The following is a 17,689-nucleotide window of genomic DNA, read 5'->3' on the forward strand; positions in this document are numbered from 1 at the left end:
TTACATACACTTATAAATGCAAGTGTTTTTTTTCCCCTTTACACCACCCAGGATCAATATTGCACTTGCCGTCATTAGTGACAATGGAAGAAAATTTGCATAATAAGGGGGAATAAATTGTCATTTCAGGTTAATCACAATAGGCAAATGAGTCATTTGGAAAAAACATTAGCAACACATTAGACTTCATATAACTTACATTCACAAATAAGTTTTATTTTATCCTTTTATACATTAGAACCATATCCAACACATTTTTATATTATCATAAATGACTATTTTCCTTGTCATTTACATAAATCAAAAAAGGTTGTATATTAAGACTGCAAAATAGTACTCCTGTAGTTTTTGTGACACATCTTTTTTTGCTCTGAACAAATGCACATTGTTTGAAAGTTTGGAGAATAAGAGCTGGCAGCCAAAAAAGCAGAGAGGAAAAAAAAAAAAATGCAAGAGTTCGAGCAAGGCTAGCAACACCACCAGCATGTGACCAACACTGACCCGGGTAACAATGCTCAGTTGAACCCTATTTTGTACTTGTGAAATCTTTGCCTCAAGCTTAACGTCCAATTAAACCGCAACGTTGCTTTAAAGGTGTGTGAGGTTTTCCCGGAAAGGACAAGCCAAGTCTGCCGGATGCTTTTGGCGTGCCACAGTGGGGAGCGTAACCAAGTTCACCTCAGGGAGGGAGAAAAGTACAGATCAACAACAAAGAAAACAAAATATTAGCGAACGAAAATGATTTATATTGATAGCACAGAGGGTTCTCTTCAAAACACCAGCTGGACCATCCGCACCATTAAAACAAAATACACGCACAGTATAAGAAAGATTAAACCATGCTATAGCATCCCATGAATACATTTTGAATCATTGTTTTCTCGGCGTTATTCAAAGACGCGGTATATTATTCCTGGCCTCTCCTTGGCCTCTTACCGGAGAGTGTGATTGAAATGTATGAGGAAACAATGTCAACGCAACTGCACCGAATTTCATCCAAAGTGCAACGTTCTTCGTGAATGTGCCAACACAAAGGAGGGGTACTGATCAGGCATTGATAAGTGCGAGTATCCTCTTTGGTTTGTGATCCTCAGAGCGATCAATTGTTTAACCCCAGCCCACCCCATCTCCCAAAAAAAAAAAAAAGAGCAAAAAAAATTCAATTGACTGTGCCCATCTTTACCGCACACTATCCATAACAAATGTAATTACAATATGGCAGATCGTTTCGGGGTCATTAGTTTGACAAAAAGAGGTCTGCGTAAATAAATGTTGATCACAACCTATTTCGATTTGACTACGTTTCGGTTCGCCCTGTCTGTTTCGCTGCTGCTATCAACCGTTGCCATAGAAAAGAGCTAGAATAAAACAAATGTCAATCAAAGCGTTAACCGCCCCCCCCCTCCCCTGCAGCCGAGTGGAAGGTGACATTGGCCTGGTGAAGCTTGTGGTCTTACAGTACGACGACTCGAGAGCCCTGCAGCTGCTGCTGGTGAACAAATACATGAAAGGAAGCCGGAACCGTTTTTAAGCCCAAAAACAACATGAGAAAAGTGTCAATGTGTGTGTGTGTGTGTGAAAGATTGTACAAGAGAATGTAAGTGAATATGCAAGCAAGACCCAGCGGTGTGACGAGGGCAGTGCTCGAGGTGGGAGGGGCGGGCGGGCTTCACTCAGTGCCTCGGGTGGGGGTGCTGGGCTGGTTGAGGTTCATGGTTTTGCACAACCAGCCGGCAAAGTTCACTTCCTCCACTTCGGATCGCTTGATGAATACGTGACTCTGAAACAACAAGGAAAAGTGGTTATTTAAACAAGGGCAAATAGTTTGGGGGGGAAAAAAAAAAAGTAAGGCGAGTCACTCACAATCAGCATCTTCAGATCGGCCCTTTCGGCTGGATTTTTGATCAAGCTGTAAACACAAAAAAAGGTCACAAAAATGACCGCAAACTGCTACCAGTTCTCAATTACTTGAAAAACAATGACAGCAATAATGTTTTCATGAAATTAAACAATAGAGGTTGATCAAATTAGTGGCTAAAGTAATCACCTAGACTTGAATTAGAGTCACTCCTTTTTAGAACTTTTCTCAGATCAAGTCATGGACTTTTCTGATTGATTTTTTTTTTCTGAAATCAACAAATAGATTCAGAAAGGTATGCAAAATTGTATTATCCTAATCCAAATACTTATTCTCACTTGTGTTGTCACACTCCGAACACGTGACCAGTATTCAGCTGCAAAGTGTGCACTGGTTGAAATGAGGAAGTTTTTTTTTTTTTGGCGTGTCGTGTTTTATGTGTACACACCCTTAAACACCTCCCTAGATCTCACTTGGCCATATCCACATTTTATTATTGAAGTTTCGGGGACTCAAACCCCAATATACGGTCACGGTTTTCAGTCGCTATGTGCAATCAATCTAATTGGTCAACGCCACCACTCGCATTTTGACAACTCACCATTTTGTGACAAAGTCTTGGAAGTCATTGGTGAACACGCCGTGGGGCAGTTTAGGAGGAGGCTGAAGAGAAAACAATTCAAAACAAAATCATGTCATTCAAAATACATCAACATTTTGATCATTTGATACATTTGTGCACAGTGTTTTTCCTCAGACCTCATTCACAATATAGTCCAAAAGTTCAAAGATGGCCATGGCGGGTCGGCAGTCCATCCCGTGTCCTGTGCCAACGATACGCATGAAATCCAGGAAGCTACGGCAGAAAGGTAAACAATGCCATTTTTCCTACCGCTCACAGGCCTCCCTGGTGGTCTGGGCCTCTGCACGTTGCCGTGAGGCTCTCCCTCGCTCCCGTCCAGGACGGGCCGACCAAAGATGGCCTCCAATTCCTTGGCGTCTGGTGGGGGGATGGGGTAGCGGCCGATGGCCAGCTCCACAAGGGACAGACCCATGCTCCATACATCCGACTGAACGGAGTAGTGGGTGCCCTGCAGTCTCTCCGGCTGTCGAGGTAGCACATGGTACAGTATATACGTCAAAGGGACAGAAGGTTTGGGCAAAGACCGAAACAGCGCTGGGAGAGCGGTGCAAATGGCAGAAGGGACGGATAGGGCCAGTTAGTGTGTGTTCGCCTTTTGTCCGCACTCAAAATTGCATTTTTGGTTACTAAAAACCAAAAGGTGCTCCTGGAAAATTCGAGCCAGAGGCCAAGACTTTCCAAAGTGTTCAGCATTCGTCACGACCAATGATATTTTTTTGGCTTGTCTTCTTTGTATGACATCTTATTGCCGTGCCCACCGTGATAATCTCCTACCTCTTCCGATTCCAAATGCCTGAGGTGATAGATGGGAACATCATTTGTTAGTTACACATTGACTTTTATGGATTTTGCAGAACGACAAAAATGTCGATTCTTCTGATTTTTGCAGAAAACAAAAAAATCGTACTCGTTCCTACATTATTGGTGTCTACTATCAATCTTCGTGTCTACACCCTTTTCTTCTGTTTGCCATTGTAGAAATGTTGGCTTGGTCTGTTATGAGTTACACTTGCTGCCAGTACATGTTGAAGGAATTTATTCCGCACCCATGGTGTTTTAGAAAAGTGTTGAAAAATAACGGGTGCTCAATCGCGCCGATGCTTAGTAGGCCGGAGGCTTGCACGGACCAGGTGCCCACGGGCCGAGAAAGAACAGCGAGGGAGGAAAAGGACACAGTCGCCGACATATGTGCCAAATAATGCTCTCCTGGGCACGGCCCTCGCCTCTTGGCAGGGGAGTGAGAAAGAAAGGGAAGGAAAGTGGGGATGGGGCCAGAGGAAACGGGGTGGGGGCGCAGAGCTGACTCACCGACATGTAGGAACGCGTTCCGACAAAGGAGTTGGCCATGGAATCTATGAGCTGGCCGCTCACTCCGAAGTCGCACAGCTTGATCTCCCCGCGAGAGTTGACCAGAATATTGGAGGGCTTCACATCTATGTGGCAGGTGAGGGGTGAGGTAGGGGCAGAAACAAGATCCAGAAGAACTTCATATACACTTCACATTTTGGATTCAAGATAAAACGTATCACAAATCAATCTGCTGCTCTTGGCATCCTTTTGTGTCGAAAGCAATGATCAGTATTCGATAAGTCGTCACGCATCTGTTTCCTGGAATCTGCTTTCACCCACCGTTGAGAAAAAAAAAAAAAAGTTAAAAATTGGTATGTGTATTATTGTTACTACTACTATTATTAATATTATTATTATCATCACAGGGAGCCAAGTGGGTATTGCCACAACTGTGCGTGATTTCACACAGCCTCCTACTGTAACACAAGCAGATGCTGTGACGTGCCAAATACTTGTCGGACGGCGAATATTGCGTTCGACACAACAGGGTGGGCGCAGCGAGCGTCAGGTGGTTAACTTCACACCCATGTCTTGACATTGCGGGACACCCTTACACACAGGCGCCGCCTTGCCTTTGCTACATCTCTAATAAGAAGTTGGAAAATTGCAGCGTGAAGATCAGAAGACAGCAACCGTGTAGGCTCGATGTTGTCATATTTAGTGGTTCGATAAAACAAAAATATGCACTATGAAGGATGTATGCTAATGTTTCCGTGCGTCCCTGAAGGGCGTTCTTTGAGGCGTGTGACTGTCTGCAAGCAACCAAGGTCATCGCAGTAGCGAGTGACAAAGTGATGGCATGAAGAATCGAGGGAACAAAAAGAAAAGCGAAGGAGGGAGCAAACCAGAGAAGGGTACAACGGGGCGAGGTTGCTCATAATCACATTTGAGAGGTTGTAATTACCGCCGAGTTCACTCATGTTCTGCAGTACCGCTCACCCCGAGGCAAGTCGACACACTTCATACACAGTTGCCAACTCATAATAGAAAAACAAATGACAACTTAATGCCCACATAAATTGTCACAATGAGGCGGGTGAATCCAATTTGAGTGTGTAAACTTGGGCCGGTTCCAAAATGTTCCGCTAAGGATTTATTTTTGTACCTCTGTGCATGATCTGATGTTTCTCCCGCAGGTAGGCTAAACCTCTCAACACCTAATAAACAACAACACACAGACATAAACAACAGGATTGTGTGTCAGACCATGTGGTCAAAATGATTTGAATAAGATGAAACTGACTCAATACGTACAGCTATGCTAACTTTGCCCAAGACTTCCTCTGGAATTCTTCTGGCTTCCTTCAGAACCTGGTCCAAGGATCCACCATCCTACAGAGACAAGACACTTCAATATTAAGAATTTGAAAGATTTAAAAAAGGTTAACTGTGTGTGAAGGCATCTCACCATGTGCTCCATACAGATGCTAATCTCGCCGTCGCTGTAGAAGGCGCCGTAGAAGCCCACGATATACGGCGAGTTGCACTTGTGCAGGACTTGAAGCTCTCTGATGATCTGGTTCCTGATGGCCGGCTTGATTTCCAAGTGGATCAACTGAGACGGAAGAGGGGGGAAATTAGCTGATGGTTAACTGTGCATTTGTCCAATTTCGTTGGATCTGCACCATACAAGACAATAAAGGCTTTCTGATCGAACATGTTCATGATAGAAAATATATTGAAGTAAATTTTAAACACAAGCTAAACGACACACATTCACTCCAACCTGCTCATACTTAAAAACAGAAACAACAACTCCAGAGTTGTGGGCATGGTGTAGTACTTTTATGCATACTCAGCATTTTGTACAAGCAGCCTGTTGAGGCAACAAACTGGGTGGGCCTACATCAAAATGCGCCCCCTACTGGTCGCAGCTACTTTCAAAGTGATAGTGTTGTTTTAAACACACAACTTGGAATTCTCTTTTTAATTTTTAGTTTAACAATAAATGTCAACTGAGAATGGCTTTAAGCCACTTTTAATTCATTGTTCTACATCTGCCAAACTGCTCACTTGTGTGTTTTACTGTTTTATATATTATACTGCATTACTATATTTTATTAATATTTTCTACGGCCATTACTAGTGCCACTGCTGAGAGTGACAAAAATGCCGAAATGTCCATGTTCACTCGTCCTCACCTTGCGAGCCATGACCAGACCCGAAGGCTTGTGGCGGACCTTGTTGACCACCCCTCCGTTCCCGGCCCCCAGTTCGCAGATTGGGTCAAAGTCCTCATCCTTGAGCTCTCCGACCTGCGCTTTCTGAGTGAGAAAGGCTTCGAGTCGCATCTTCTGTTGCTCATCCAGGTCCAGCTCTCCCAGCTTCTTTTGTAAGGCCTCGAGGTTTGCTCTGTAACAGGCAACATGGTCGGGCAACATTATGTAAAGCTTAAGCTATCCATTTTCTGCAATGCTTGTCTACATTAGGGGCACGGGGTAGCTGGAGTCCATCCCAGCTGACTTTGGGTGAGGGGGGGTCCAACCTGGACTGGTCACCACATTTTAAACAACTACTGAACTTTAACAATGGTCATGATGGAGAGCTAAGCATTGCTTATAGGTGGACTTGGTATAAAAAGAACCACCACACCAAGGCCAAGTATAACTCTGATTTGGGTTTGACAATCCTGATGGAGTATTCAAAGAACCTAATATGCATGTTTCTGGAATGTGGGAGGAAAGCATGGAAACTCCACAAACCGAGACCAGTGCCAAGGTTTGAAGGAGAGGACTGCGAGGCAGACGTGCCAGCCACTATTACACAGTGCTGATCCTTATATAAAGATACACACATTCATAAAAATAAATTTAAAAAAAACAATATTTGGGAATCAATGTCGTGGTACTCACTCAGATGCAGCATCAGTGGTGTTTGAGGTGGGCTGCCCTTCTCCAATGGGCGTTATATTCAACGGAACCGGTCTTCTTTTGGGGGCCATCTCAGATGTGGCAGGGAAACTGTCTTAAAACTCAAATATTGTCCCAAAAAAAACGAACTAAACCGCACCGGGCCGAGCAGTTGTGGCAAAGTGGCCCTTCCCTCGTTCGCTAGCAAGCAACAGGATCACGTCTAGGTGGCTAACGAATTAGCTGGCTAACGTCAGCGAATAGATGACACTTTCACGAGCCGTGTCACTCCAATGTTTGGCTAAAACGTGACATATCGAGGCGTTTTTAATTAAAATGTCCTTTCAATATGATTATACTATTCGAGGTGAGCGCATTGCTCTTTTTTAGAGGCTTCTTATCGGGGTTATCTACCTGCTGCTAGCCATTAGCCACCAAGCTAGTGCTACCGGAAAAGGGAATCCGCGAGACTCAGCGGCCCGCCACGTTTTCCCCCCCGTATAACCGACGGTAGCACCGGGGGGCGGCTGTAGGTGGTCGTCTGGTGTCCCTCCGCAAAGTTACAACCGGGCTGGGGGGGAAGGCTCTGTGGCCAGGTGGCAGAGCTTTCGTCTGTGACTGGTGGTGGTCCGTCAATACAGGAAGCGGCAGACCTGAGTGACACCCACAAGGAGATCCCGTCACTTCAGGGAGAGTATCAGGTCCAAACTAAAAAGTTGTAAAGAAAAATAAATCGCGAGTTAAACACAATAACACTACTTTGAAATATTGGAATCACGAGTTTTAACTAATCATAACCGGACGACGTCGCTTTCGTGCCACTTTATCAAGTCAATGCCGTGTACACATTGCTGCCGCCTAGTGGTCATATAAGGGAACTGAACATGAAGGTAATAAATATACTCACATTTTTGCAACATTGAGACAATAAAATGACACATCACATGAAGACATATATCACTACAGTTTCTGGATCCTAATAAAATAAACAGCCAAGTTTTAGAGAACTGGACTTTTAATTCCATACACCAATTACAGCTGTTAGAATTCCATCTTTGTTAAATTGTACAATCATATCCTCAAGGCTGAGTGAGCATCTGGAATTGAACCACACACCCTTTAAGTCCTCAGACATCATCTTCCCTTCTGGTTTTGCCTGTCGGAACAACTGGAAGCAATTTGAGTCTTAATAATAAAATATCATTTAAATTTTATTGACTTTTAATATGAACATATAAAAAAACGACAACAAAAGAAAAACATTTACATCATGGATTGTAAGCATCTGTCCATGCAACCTTATGCATTTACCGTAAAAGATGCCACAACGTACTGTAGTCACAACCAGACACCCGGCCCCTCGCACTCGCCCTCACCCAAAAAGAAAACATCTGGCTCAGTTCCATAGAAGCAAATTTACACCGGTGGGTACTTCCGAGAATAACCTGGAGAGACAGATTATGAGGAACGAGTGAGGGTGAGAAACAAGCTGGAAGATCAGATTAAACTAACTTTACAACCAAAATCCATATCGATGAGGAGCTCATCTTTATCATTCCCTGTTAGGCCCAACGAGTGTCCAACGTTCCCAATTCCTGGTCCTTGTGCTCTAGCAGGTGTTTGGAGGAATACTCACTACCCAATGGCTTTAAAGTAATAAACAAAAAGTGTGCAAACGGCTCCGGGTCCCAAATTAAAAAGTCCTATGAGAGTTGAACTGGAGGATTGCGGGTGGAGGACGTTGCTTGTGTTTGGATTAGTCAAGACATTTGAAAGCCACTGCAAAACAGCAAAGTCATGAAGATGAAGACAGCTCAAGCTCCAAACCACACACAAGGTTCATTAACTGAACAATGCAATCGAATGTACATAAATGCAAGGAAAGTGGGCGAGGATAACAGCATTTGTGAATAATTTAGATACTTCTGCATAAAGAGGAACTAGCAGAGCAGAGCGCCTCTCCTGCTAACTGTACAGCTAAAGGCTGCAGTACTTCAACCATTTCCTGTGAGAAGATCTCAAAAGTAGAAGCAAGCCAACAGCACTGATGCCACTAAAGATGACCTGCATAGAATAATGTAATTAAAAACAGGAAAAAAAAAATCCAGTGTAAAATGGCCATCAGAGTCTGTCTTTTACTCGTTCAGATTAGTCTGCTGAGAGTGTAATGACTGAGGTAGTTTTTCTTTTTTTCTCAATCTAAAAAGGGGCAAAATAAAATAACCAAGGAAATGGACATTTTCACACATCCGGGTCAGTGATGATCTTCACTGAAAATTAAAATGAATTAAATTCTAACCAAAAAAAAAATAATAATTCATGCCACAGGAGAGGTTTGCATCACGTTCATATTATTCTTTTGCCATTTTTCTTTTTTTCTTCCATTCCACCTTGAACTGAGTAGCACAAATGTGCCAAAAATCTGATGCACGGTGCTGTGGAGAGCTTTTTCTTCCTGGTCAGACAGCAAAAAAGATTAAGTCAAGAAAGGGGTACGTAGGACGTGAGGGGAGGGGGCAATGCATTGAAATTCTCTCATTGAAGTACAGTATTGGCTGCAGGATGATGTTGAGCCATAAGTTGTCGGCTTCCAGTGGTCAAGTCGAGTGCAAACGGGAATCTTGACGACGCTAGACTGAAGGTTTGTTACGCGAGTGTGGAACTGCTAAAAGGCTGTGATGTTTTTTGATGATAGGGAGGAGGGGGGTCACTGTGTCTAGTGTATTACTGTTCCATTTTCCGTGCTTTCAACCCCGTCCTTGTCAAAGCCATGAGAGGGGACGAGGGAGGGGTTGAGTAGCTGCGGGGGTCAGTACGCGGTGACCAAGTCCTTGTCGTAGTTGTATCGGCCTCTCTTAGTGGCGGGGCTGTCGGCGCTGTCCTCAGTGTCCTCGCTGTCGCCGCCGCCGCCGCCCCCGCCACCTTCCTCCTCAGAGGACGAGTCAAGAGTCAGATCCACCACCACGCCTCCGGGCGGCGCGGCGGGCCCTCCGCTGACGACGCCCGCCGTGGCGCCCCCTCCGGATTTGCCCGACAGGCTGGTGCTGCTGTGGGCTGGCGAGTGGCCGTTTGTCTCGGGAACACCTGCAAAGTTTCAGTGTCACTTCAAGTGCATTCCGGAAAAATCTGTGCAATGTGAATACAGAACGAGTGCTTTCCACGTACACATATCGACCATGGAGAACTCCGGCGTGTCGCTGCGTTCTCTTTCCTTTTCCTTCTCCTTGTCGTCGGTGATGGGTTGCCAGGAGCCGTCAGTCAGGTACTCGATCTCCTCGATATCCTCGTTTGTCTCTTTCAGGATCTCGGACATCAACCTGGAACATGCATAGCGAGCCCTTGCTATTTTTGATTTTGTGGGACAATGAGATCAGTGGCGATAAAATGTTGTCCAAAAAAAAAAAAAGGGTTATTTCCAAGTAGTTTAGGGAAGTACTACATTAGGAGTGTTGGAGCGTTTTTGAAATGGGCACCAGCTTACCCGTCAATAGTGAGCAGCTCAAAGGGAGCCGGCTTGTCACACACAGGGCAGGTCCACGTGGGCTTCTTCTCATTCATCTGCAGGAAGAAGACTGCGTCGAAACACTGTAGATGGGCGCAGGTTAGAACTCGACACGGCACGCCGATCCGCATCTTTACCAGCTGAGGAGACAAGGAAGTGGGCAAGAATTAAAGTCATTGTTCATATTAGGAAAACATTGAAGAGAACTTTAAATCAACATCAACTCACTGGACAAATGAGCGAAACCCGAAGACCTGTAGTGGCAATCTCACTCTCCGGGTCAAAACGTAACTTGTCTTGAACTACAAATAAACACATAAAAAAAAAAAACATTATCGCAAACAATTTTGGGCAAGATATTAACAGAAAAGTAAAAGATGAAAACTCACTGCGCTCGCGACAGCGCTCTGCACTCTCAACGGAGCAGAGTTTGAGCTGGCTGAAGAGGTCGGCCGCAGTGAACATCCTCACTAAGTACACGGCCACCGAGTACCGCTGAAAAACAAAGTCATGAGTATATGGCCATCAAAATAAGTTTCCCTGAACCCGACGCAGACCTTTCCAAAGTTTCCCCAGGTGACAGTGATTCTGTTGGTGACGGTGGAAAGATGCAACCAAGGAGTTATGTTCACAGGGCGGCAAGGCCGGCGGGGTTCCACACCAGGCTTGTTAGATGGATAGTAGCCCTGAAGAAGAAATGAAAAATAATGAGCAATTTTTTTTTTTTTTTTTATAAACAAAGCCAGTGATATTTCTGTCACACTTTACTAGAACTCACAGGAACATGACAATAAGACTGGTTGACTTTAACAGCGATGTTGGGAGGATACTGGTCCTCCTGAACCCCAATGGAGTCCGTGTAACATATTCTGAAACACAGAAAAGGTTCCCAGTGTAAGAATGAAACAATCTACAATGATTTTGATTTCAGTGAATGATTAGTATGTGCTGGCTCAGACTATTTTAAGTGATACAATTTATTAGCGCTTTATTCTTACCTAAGAACCACTTGGATCGATCTAATTCCTGGGCGAATTTCGCTGCAATAATCAAAGACATCAAGTTATACCACAGGCTCAAAAGGACAAAAAAAAAAACTATTTGGGGGGAACACTCCACATGCCTACCTTGCGTTTCTGATTTGGTCTGCTTGACTTGGTGTTAAATCAAATATGCACTGACTGTCTTGCAGTTTCTCGTTATTCTGGGCAACTGTCAAAACACATCAACAACAGTTATAGCCTATATCTGTAAACAATAGCCAGGGGCCTTTTTCTCTGTAATGTCTTTAGACTTGAGAGACAGCTTGTCATAAAGAAAGGGACATTCACTTTATGTGCAACATACTACATCTAGTGCACTCTGTCTCAAAACTTGAGTTGGCTAACTCCTGCGTATGGGGTAAGTGCATACTCACTGAGCTCTGTAGGTGGCAGCAGTGTTTCCAAAGTCTGATAGAAGGGCAGCGGCACGAGTTTGACCTCCGGTGCCGCCGTGGCCATTGGTTTGGAGATGCCGTTGATGTATTCAACGCCCTGAGAGGTGGCAGACGGGGCCGAATTGAGGGACGAGTAAGAAACAGGGATGCCCTCCGGTCGCCGCGCCGCCAGCCATCCGGACGTTCTGGGGAAGCGCGACTCGTAGAGCTGTCGCACGTTCTTGAGCAGCTCGGGGCTGTATTCCGTCTGGACCAGCCTCAACGCCCGGCCCACCAGGTCCTGCTTTAAGCCGCTCTTGCTACGGCCCATAGAGGCCAGCAGTGTCTGCAGGTCGGACACCCGGAAACTTTTGACCATATTCTGGATAGACAAGAAAATATTCGATTAATACAAGAATTCCTTGTGATAATAATTTAGTCAAAAAAATTGATAAATCTCGATCACGTTTTCAACGAGAACAAATATATTAAGGCCATGACAGCACAGATGAATTTTGTATATATAAAGACAATAGAGTAAATAACTCACTAAAACGCACTCCTGACGTCTTGAACTTGCCAGATAATCATGCGCCACTTCATTTACCTCCAACACAATATACAATCCATTGAAAAGCGTTTATATCCATACTGAAATGTTACTTACGTCGAATGTGGTGCTAATAAAAGCTTTCTTGGCACCATGTAGACATTATGTGCTTTATATATTTCCCATTAAAAAAAATACCGCATGAGTATGTAAAAAGTATTACCGATGTTTACATGGAAGACATTAGCATCGGCGGTGCTAACTCAACAGCGGTAGGTAAACAATGTTTAAACGCTGACAACAAGTTGCAAATAGATCATATGGTTGATCTATTTGACGAGAAAGGAACACTAAGTTAGTTCCGTTCCAATGCACCCTCATTTAAACATTATCTATGGAAGCTGCGCTGCGAGCCGGCTAGCTATGCTGAGAAAACTGCCTTTTCGGTTCTCAATCATGGCAAGCGAGCGTTTTGACAGGTGCATAGCTGGCCAAACTAAGCGCGTAACACAAGAGATAATATCAGCGACAAGCAATTATAAACGTATAAAAGTGAGATTGCACAGACGACCTCAAGTGCGCTATGATGGCCATCATTCATTTTCGGCGTCTTCTTTGGAGCCAGCGTGATGCTAGGAAGCTAACCCTTCGTGCTTGCTAAGTTAACTGGGTAGAAAGCGACGTTAGCAGAAGAGGCTAGTCGCTTTCGCCGCGACCCTATTACGCCACATTCGTGACAGTACGCGCTTTTATGTCGTTTTTACACAAAGCCGCCGTGGCACTCGGCGTCGGCCCCGGGTGATCGACATACACTCCCGCGCCCGGCTTCCTATTGAATTAAAGCGAATGAGGCTCTACTTGCCATCGCCTCCACCAGTTCGGCCGCCATCTTCACGCAGCAGTACCGCGAGAGTCCCAGCCGACTGCTAGTGTTTCACCAATGGGGTGCGAATTATTTTTGACAGACAGTTCCTCTCGGCCAATCGCTGAGGGGTATTTGCCTGGACCTGAAGCGCTTCTTTCTAAATGGGTGGGCCCAGTGTCTTTTAAAGTTACAGTGTAACTTTTTAAAAAATACTAAGAGACGGGTCTGTTTTCCAAATTAGGCCCCGGTGTCCACTCGTAACGCAACCAGTGACAACATTCAAATATTCACGGTTATACGTGTTAATAATACCGCGATTTGCTCAAATAGAGCCGCAGTTTGACTTTAAATCCATCCTGAATGTAAACCGCGGGATGTCAAGTGGATCAGGTCGCATGGTGCGACGGAATCCCGTCCGAACTAAAAAATCCACTCCGGGCTGTGGAAATGTGCACTCGGTGCTTTGTCTGCAGCGCGGCCAACATGTAAAAAAACACACGGAATCAGCAATATAACATTTATTCTCCAATGCCAACACGTTGCCAGACGGTGCCCAAACTCACATTCCACGCGGTGTCATGTTTGCTTCCAAAAAATAGATTCATATAGAAAATCGAATTGTTATCCACTCCCTTTTATGATCCACTCCTGGTTTTCCGACAGTATATGGCAAAGATACTCCCCTCGAGCGCCGCTGATCAATTGATAGAATAGCAATATTATGTCATTACGCCCTGTACTTTATTTTTCCGCCCACTCCACGTTAAAATAGGCCAATAAAGTGAGGCTCTTCATTCAAAGGTGTGACGCCGACACAATAGGGCGTGACCTAGTCCTTTGTTTCTCATCACTTTGCTCATCATATCCACTTGTACATTCAATTTCTTGTTTGCAGTTCTTACGAAAGTTATTGATCATTACCAGGATTATACATGCAACAGACGGACTAAAATTGGCCTTAAATGACACATTGAGTTCCTCATTTGAAACAGAAGAGGGCAACATGGTCCAATTCCTCCCTCGAGTTAAACCGACACAGTAAATTGTCTGCACAGTTACAATTTGCCAGAAAATAGCAGTGATGAATGCAGGTCAAACTCAGAAATGTGCAATTGATTTTACAACTCTTCAAATAAACAGAGACAAATATAATAAGTACATATAGATTATTATTTTATGTTCATACAGCACTTCTCACCAAAAGGTCTCACATGGTTAACACACAGTTAATAGAAGAAATAAAAATAAACAACCAACCCTAACAGGCAATATAGGTAGGGGCATAATTTATTGACTGAGTGATTACAGACTTATAATTAAATAAAAACTCAATGAGAGAAAAACTAAATGCAATACAAAATAATATCTATCAACCTATTTAACTAGTACCCAATAAAGAGTACTTACTTACTTAAAAGTAGAAGTTAAGTCTAAAGACGACGATCACCTTATTTATTTTTTAGATTTCCTCCAAAGATTCCAAAGTTTTTTCCAAGTAGTTGCACAGCTTGTAAGTCACATTAATGGTGGAAAAAGTTTAATTACTGCTCCAATGTAATTGCAGTAAGTCTTTGGACGGCCTCCCCAACTGGCCAAAACAACTTTAACAGGATAACAGTGGCATCTAAAGGGCCTTTGACTCTACAGCATGCATCCCCGGTGCTCCGTGTCTCGCACAGTCCTGAGTGTTTAATCTCCCGTAATTACACAGATTTACTTAGGTTAATAAAAATAATCCGCCTAAATTGAGACCCCCTACCTCGACCTCCCCTGTGCCTCCTTTGCCCCTTTCTGTGAGGGATCAATTTGTGGTCATATAAATAGTGTGAAGCCCAACTTTGATTTAGGAGGATTGTGGAAAGTCAGGCTAACCGAAGAGGTCTCGACGCTGGGTTAAAAAATTTCGTGTTTCAAAAAAAGCCCGCTGCGTTTAACCTTTACGGACTGACGTCATTTTGCACGCGATTGAGATCGTGTCGTCGATGAGCGCATCAAGGTTAACGACACTTGAGAAGCTCATCTTTATCGGTAATCTTATCAACGCTACGACTCGGACGAGAGCAGCCAAGGGTGACCCATCGATCGGGCCATGCTGTAAAAACTTCTCCGAAGTACGTAGAGAAATTTCCACCTATCAGCTGAAAGGTAACCAACGAGTTGTCAGTCATGAGTGCTAGTTATTTAACACCGGAGACGACGACGGAGGACAAGAGCGGCAGAGAGCGACTCGGGCTGAGCTTCACCATCGACTACCTCCTGTTCAATAAGGGAGCCAAAGATTCTGAACCGACGGATGAGTGGAGGTCGCTCGATGGTCGCAAACCCAAAAAGGTGGTCGCCGTACAGGAGAGGTCAGCAGAGACCGGAGAAAGGGAGGTCAGAAGAGAGGAGGGGGATGGAGAACGACGAGAGGAGGGGGAGGAGGACGTGAGAGCTGCCGCCATATGCGACGAAAAACCAAACCAGTCGTACATCGCCCTCATCTCCAAGGCCATCCTGGCGTCGGAGCAGAAGAAGTTGCTGTTGTGCGACATCTATCAGTGGATCATGGACCACTACCCTTACTTCAAGAGCAAGGTATCTTCCACTCCTACCTCATCATTATTCTTTCAGAAACTTTTTGATCGAAAAATATCATGGCAAAAACGATGCCAGAACGATAACTCGATTTCAAATGTGTGAAATGACTTCTTCTGTTGTTGGAATGGGTTTCTTCCGCCATCTAGTGGAATCACCATACGACGTGAGAAAATTAATCGTATTAGTCGTAAATAATTGACACCTGATGATCTGGCGACCCGGAGAATTTCGTTAAACAAGCTTCAGACGATAGACGTAAAGTTGTTGTCGGGCCATTTTCGCCAACAAAGCGACCTACTTGGCTCGAGTAATCTGTCTTGAGTGGTTAAACAATTAAGCGCGATCCCATTGTTGGCAAATTGGCAAATAATGTAATCCGGTTGCTAGGTTGCAAACCGCTTCCCGCCTTTAGCAGGTGCGCTAGGCGGTGTGGCAGATTGAAGATGGGTCTATTGGATTACGCTTGATCGCCCGGTTCGACATGCTAAAAACGTAACGCCGGGTGTCGTCTCTTGTCGAGATCATACCCCGCGTTGACACGCCATCCTCACGCGAGCCATGCCAAGAACGGGGCAAGGTGACATCTCAAAGGAGATCAACTTAACGCCCACCGTTTGGAATTAACCATGGCCTTTTTGTCAACTCTTGTGTCATGGCAGGATAAAAACTGGAGAAACAGTGTTCGACACAACCTGTCCCTCAACGACTGCTTCATCAAAGCCGGACGAAGCGAAAACGGTAAAGGCCACTTCTGGGCCGTCCATCCGTCAAACTACAAGGACTTTTCCAACGGGGACTATCATTGCCGGAGGACGCGACGGAGGGTCCGCAGGGCGGCGGGGCAACTCCCGCTCTTGCCCCTCAGCTCGTCGTATCAACTCGCCCGTCACCAGCGAGCATCCTGCTGGTGCTGCCCGCAAACCCGTGCACTGCCGTTACCCTGTTTGGCCCCAAGACTCTACTGGCCTTGGTCCAGTGTCCAAGTACCAGGCTTTCACCTTGACCTGCATGTCTCTGGACCTTAAGGATGAACTAATATAATTTAGCGGGATTATGATCAGTTTGGCATTGATTTACTGGAATGTTAAGATTTGTTTATGTCGCTATTGATATTTGTTTATAAAAAGTTCACGTGTCTAACAAAACAAAAGTGAAACCCAAAATGTGAGTAAAAAGTAACTTTTTTAAAATATTAGTTATTTTCTGGTATAATGATTTAATTTGTATTTTCTCTCACATTTTTTGGGTCTATGAGAATTTAAGCAGGCACAATTTCCGACTTGATTGTTGCTCCAATATTTCTTTCTGATACCGTGATGTAATTTGAACAGTCTTCAGTTCTTGGTATAGTATTGAAGATTTAATTTTGAGAGTGCAGCCTGTGATTTTTTTTCTCTGAGTTGGTTAAAGAAGCCGATCTACTGCAACACACCAAAGAATTTCAAAAAACTTGAAAGGCAAATATGTGAAGTTGTCTTCCTGTTGGAATGGGAACTTTTAGAATCTGTCAAAAAACTATGGTATTTAATTTGAAATACTGTAATAATAACTAGTACAGATCATGGGCCAATTAAAGACGCAGCGACTGGAAAATTAGAATTTTGCACACTACTGTATGCAATTTTGTATAAATAACCAAAGTTAAAATATATGAAGCCAATTGCACTTGCCTGTACAAATGTTTTTTTAATAAAGCAAATAAAATGTTTTGTTCAGGCAATATTAAATCACATTAAATTGTCACATTGTGATCACTCTGGGCATCTATGTGTGTGTGTGTGTGCGCGCGTGTGTGTGTGTGTGTGTGAGTGTGTGTGTTGGGAAGGCACTAAAAGTGAGCCCGCTGCTAACACCGCCACCCGGCGTCACATGCTAATTAGTCCAAAGCTGTCGGGATGCAAAATCTCCTGCCGCATAAGAGACTCAAATCGGCGGCTGGCGCCAGGGGCCGGGGCTGTGGGCTTTCCAAAGCCGACTCCTGAGTGTATGAGGCCGGATAATCTGGGGAATCCCAAGCAGTTTCAAGAAAGAGGAAGATTATCACGCGCCGTAATCCGCCACCACTGCTGAAGAAA

At 44.4% G+C, this 17,689-nt stretch overlaps 3 protein-coding genes across 6 annotated transcripts; 1 reads left to right on the plus strand and 2 right to left on the minus strand.

Annotated features, from left to right (window-relative positions):
• Nucleotides 1–195: 195 nt before the first annotated feature.
• map2k2a (mitogen-activated protein kinase kinase 2a) lies at nucleotides 196–7,543 on the minus strand. The gene is made up of 11 exons (XM_088394447.1): nucleotides 6,704–7,543; nucleotides 5,993–6,203; nucleotides 5,260–5,406; nucleotides 5,106–5,183; nucleotides 4,957–5,008; nucleotides 3,810–3,934; nucleotides 2,751–2,964; nucleotides 2,618–2,682; nucleotides 2,460–2,521; nucleotides 1,864–1,909; nucleotides 196–1,780 (listed from the first exon to the last, which is right to left on the minus strand). The coding sequence occupies exons 1-11, from the start codon at nucleotides 6,790–6,792 to the stop codon at nucleotides 1,670–1,672; spliced, it is 1,200 nt and encodes a 399-aa protein (XP_088250573.1). The 5' UTR covers nucleotides 6,793–7,543; the 3' UTR covers nucleotides 196–1,669.
• A 347-nt stretch (nucleotides 7,544–7,890) lies between these two features.
• Nucleotides 7,891–13,751, minus strand: pias4a (protein inhibitor of activated STAT, 4a). Of its 4 annotated transcripts, none has more exons than XM_088393964.1 (11): nucleotides 13,598–13,751; nucleotides 11,620–12,001; nucleotides 11,330–11,414; nucleotides 11,201–11,242; nucleotides 10,981–11,071; nucleotides 10,760–10,888; nucleotides 10,592–10,697; nucleotides 10,431–10,504; nucleotides 10,182–10,342; nucleotides 9,866–10,017; nucleotides 7,891–9,784 (listed from the first exon to the last, which is right to left on the minus strand). In XM_088393964.1, the coding sequence occupies exons 1-11, from the start codon at nucleotides 13,637–13,639 to the stop codon at nucleotides 9,510–9,512; spliced, it is 1,539 nt and encodes a 512-aa protein (XP_088250090.1). In that variant the 5' UTR covers nucleotides 13,640–13,751; the 3' UTR covers nucleotides 7,891–9,509. The 4 variants fall into 4 exon arrangements, with proteins under 4 accessions (XP_088250090.1, XP_088250092.1, XP_088250091.1 ...); XM_088393966.1 differs by lacking the exon at nucleotides 13,598–13,751 and adding an exon at nucleotides 13,032–13,164; XM_088393965.1 differs by lacking the exon at nucleotides 13,598–13,751 and adding an exon at nucleotides 12,741–13,012.
• foxq2 (forkhead box Q2) lies at nucleotides 11,543–17,365 on the plus strand. Its single transcript, XM_088393969.1, has 2 exons — nucleotides 11,543–15,611; nucleotides 16,274–17,365. Exons 1-2 carry the CDS (start codon nucleotides 15,201–15,203, stop codon nucleotides 16,637–16,639), a joined length of 777 nt encoding a protein of 258 aa, XP_088250095.1. The 5' UTR covers nucleotides 11,543–15,200; the 3' UTR covers nucleotides 16,640–17,365.
• The last annotated feature ends 324 nt before the right edge of the window (nucleotides 17,366–17,689 follow it).

This window comes from Syngnathus floridae, chromosome 13 (assembly GCF_059516105.1).
Source record: "Syngnathus floridae isolate MCC-2025c chromosome 13, RoL_Sflo_1.0, whole genome shotgun sequence".
NCBI classification, from domain to species: Eukaryota; Metazoa; Chordata; class Actinopteri; order Syngnathiformes; family Syngnathidae; genus Syngnathus; species Syngnathus floridae.

Coding starts and splice junctions, on each gene's coding strand:
- map2k2a (XM_088394447.1), bottom strand. CDS start 6,792: ATGGCCCCCAAAAGAAGACCGGTTCCGTTGAATATAACGCCCATTGGA. Junction 2,965..3,809: donor GAACGCGTTCCTACATGTCG/GTGAGTCAGCTC, acceptor CTACCTCGACAG/CCGGAGAGACTGCAGGGCAC. Junction 1,910..2,459: donor CAAGACTTTGTCACAAAATG/GTGAGTTGTCAA, acceptor TTGTGTTTACAG/CTTGATCAAAAATCCAGCCG.
- pias4a (XM_088393964.1), bottom strand. CDS start 13,639: ATGAATCTATTTTTTGGAAGCAAACATGACACCGCGTGGAAT. Junction 12,002..13,597: donor AACATGACACCGCGTGGAAT/GTGAGTTTGGGC, acceptor TTGTCTATCCAG/AATATGGTCAAAAGTTTCCG. Junction 10,889..10,980: donor AGTCTTATTGTCATGTTCCT/GTGAGTTCTAGT, acceptor TTTCTTCTTCAG/GGCTACTATCCATCTAACAA.
- foxq2 (XM_088393969.1), top strand. CDS start 15,201: ATGAGTGCTAGTTATTTAACACCGGAGACGACGACGGAGGACAAGAGC. Junction 15,612..16,273: donor ACCCTTACTTCAAGAGCAAG/GTATCTTCCACT, acceptor GTGTCATGGCAG/GATAAAAACTGGAGAAACAG.